This window comes from Populus trichocarpa, chromosome 7 (genome assembly GCF_000002775.5).
Source record: "Populus trichocarpa isolate Nisqually-1 chromosome 7, P.trichocarpa_v4.1, whole genome shotgun sequence".
NCBI lineage: Eukaryota > Viridiplantae > Streptophyta > Magnoliopsida > Malpighiales > Salicaceae > Populus > Populus trichocarpa.
The window spans coordinates 1,866,153-1,868,681 of NC_037291.2; the positions used below are offsets into that span (position 1 = coordinate 1,866,153).

Sequence of the window (2,529 nt, forward strand, 5' to 3'; positions counted from 1 at the left end):
GACAAACGCCACCATATAATAAGCTTCAAGCTTAACAATGCTCCTGTATACATTTAAATGCACAGTTTCAAGATTCAGGTCTTGCTTCATTTGGTTCAACAATCCCTGGCAAGAAAATGCAGTCTCCAGAATGTAATGCACAGAAACAGAATTTTATCCATTCTGCATCAATATTCATCATACGAAGTGTAAATTAACCTATAATGAAAATGCTAAACATAATTTAGATAGTGGAAAGCCACCAATGTCAGAGCAGAAATTCACAATTTTTCATTTATTAAGCAGAGATAACCCACTGGTTGCATACAGATTTACATTGTCCAAATTGAAGCTTTGATACATCAAACTCTAGAGCATCCAGCACACACTGAAAAACCAGGCCTAATTTAATTAAAGCATCCAAAAGCAATACCTCCTCATCGAAACCCCAATACTAAGACCCCGAAATACCAACTCATCTTATGCTTTTTTAGCTGCTTTATTCGCCAAAGCCTTAGCTTCCATTAACCTCCACATATACCACGACCCAACTGACCTATAAGGCTTCCATTTCTCACAAATCTGCTCCATCTCCAATGCCTGTGGCAAATCCTTCAACCCATACAAACTTTGCACCCCTTTTCTCACACCCAGATCACCAACAGGCAAAACATCCGGTCTGTGCAACGAAAATAGCATAAACATATGCACAGACCAAACCCCAATTCCCTTAACTTCAGTCAACCTATTCAATAACATATCATCATTCATTTCAAGAATTGAGGAGTCAGATAAAGACCCATTTCGATATTTCTCTGCTAAGTCATGTAAATAACTCGCTTTTCGACCAGAAACCCCGATTTCTCTGAGTTTGGGGGCAGATAATGAGAGTACAGTATCTGGGTTTACTTGAGATTCTCCGTCACAGAGAGTGAGAAAACGTGTGTAGATTGATTTGGCTGCGTTTGTTGCTAGTTGTTGAAAAAGGATGGATTTTGTTAAAGAAAGAAACGGTGAGGTACAAGGATTCAGTGCTGGTGGTTCATGGCTGTTTAATAGAGGTGCAAGAAGAGGATCTGATTTGCTTAAATGATCAAGTGCCAGTTCTATTTCGCCTTTGTGAGATAAGGGTTTGAGAGGGGGGATGGAAGTGGAGGTTATAGCGGTGGTAGTGGTGGTTGTTTTGTTGGTTGAAAGTTTTCTGATTTTTCTAGATTGAAATGAGATTTTGGAGGAGGTGGTAGTGGATAGTGGAGGAGAAGAGGGTTCGTGGAGAGGTAGAGAGTGGGATCGGGTAACGGGTTTGCCCATTTAAGAGTTGATGGGGTTGTTTTGGGGAGGTGGTGGCAGTGGCGTGAGTGTGTGTTAAAGCGGAGAGGGAGATGTTCGTGTCCAAAGGGTTTTAGAGGTGGGATCGTTGACCACTGCTCGCTTCTTGATTCTCGGAGGCAAGTTAAAAACTGTTTGTGATTGTAATAATAATTATTTTTTAAAATGTTATTTTTATATAAATATATTAATTTTTTTTTATTTTTGATATTAACAAATTTAAATAATTTAAAAAATTAAATTTTAAATAAAAAATAAATGAAATTTTGATCTGTACGGTGGCTTAGTTTGCTTTGCCATTTGAATTGGATTGAGAAAATTGTTGTTTATTAATTGATATTGACATTAGTTGAATTTTTTTTAAAAAAAATTAATAATTATATCTGAAGTAGACAAGTTATGTAGTTGAATCGTTCTTAGAAATTAAAACGTAAATTGAATGAATGCTTTATTTCTTCGTGGATTTCTCACTGCAGCAAATATGATATATAGCATCAAATAGAATATATATATATATATATATATATATATAGAGACACACACATATCCAATGAGTTGTTCTTAGGATTTGTTTGGCAATATAGTTGGCTATGCATTTGTTAAATTTTTAAATTTTTTTGTTTAAAATTAATTTTTTATTATTTTAATGTGTTAATATCAAATATAATTTTTAAAAAATAAAAAATATTATTTTAATATATTTTCAAGTAAAAAATATTTTAAAAAATAATTAATACTAAATATCTTAACTTTTAGATTTTACATCAAATATCAAATCTTAAATAGATTATGCAACAATTCATATCGAGTATCAATCATAATAATTCGAGTGTCTAATTAAGTGTATTTTTAAGGAACAAGTAAACAACACCTCATAGAAAAATTGTTCAACCAAACAAGTTTTTAAATTAAAAAAAAAACAAAAACGAAAAACGAAAAAAAACCTATCAACATCTTAGATTTTGGTAAGATTAGCATTGTTCTCGTATTTAATAATAGTGATAAATTTACCAAGTTTTGGTTCATTGGGTGTGTAGACCCCTCACCCCCGGTATGCCCATTCATACAATTCTTCTATTTTTTTTCTCTCGGAAAACTCGTTCTATAACTGAATTTTGGTAAAATTAGCTTTTTTCTTATATTAGACATCTCTAGCTCTTAACAAAAATAGTGGATAAGAGCTTGGAACCAAGAGGTTTGCTCCCTTTGTGGTTTCAGGTT

The 2,529-nt window shown here is 33.2% G+C and overlaps 1 protein-coding gene across 1 annotated transcript; it reads right to left on the reverse strand.

Annotated features, from left to right (window-relative positions):
* Positions 1–247: 247 nt before the first annotated feature.
* On the reverse strand, positions 248–1,413 carry LOC7480129 (alkylbase DNA glycosidase-like protein mag2). Its single transcript, XM_002310203.4, has one exon. The coding sequence runs from the start codon at positions 1,288–1,290 to the stop codon at positions 460–462; it is 831 nt and encodes a 276-aa protein (XP_002310239.2). The 5' UTR covers positions 1,291–1,413; the 3' UTR covers positions 248–459.
* Positions 1,414–2,529: the final 1,116 nt, after the last annotated feature.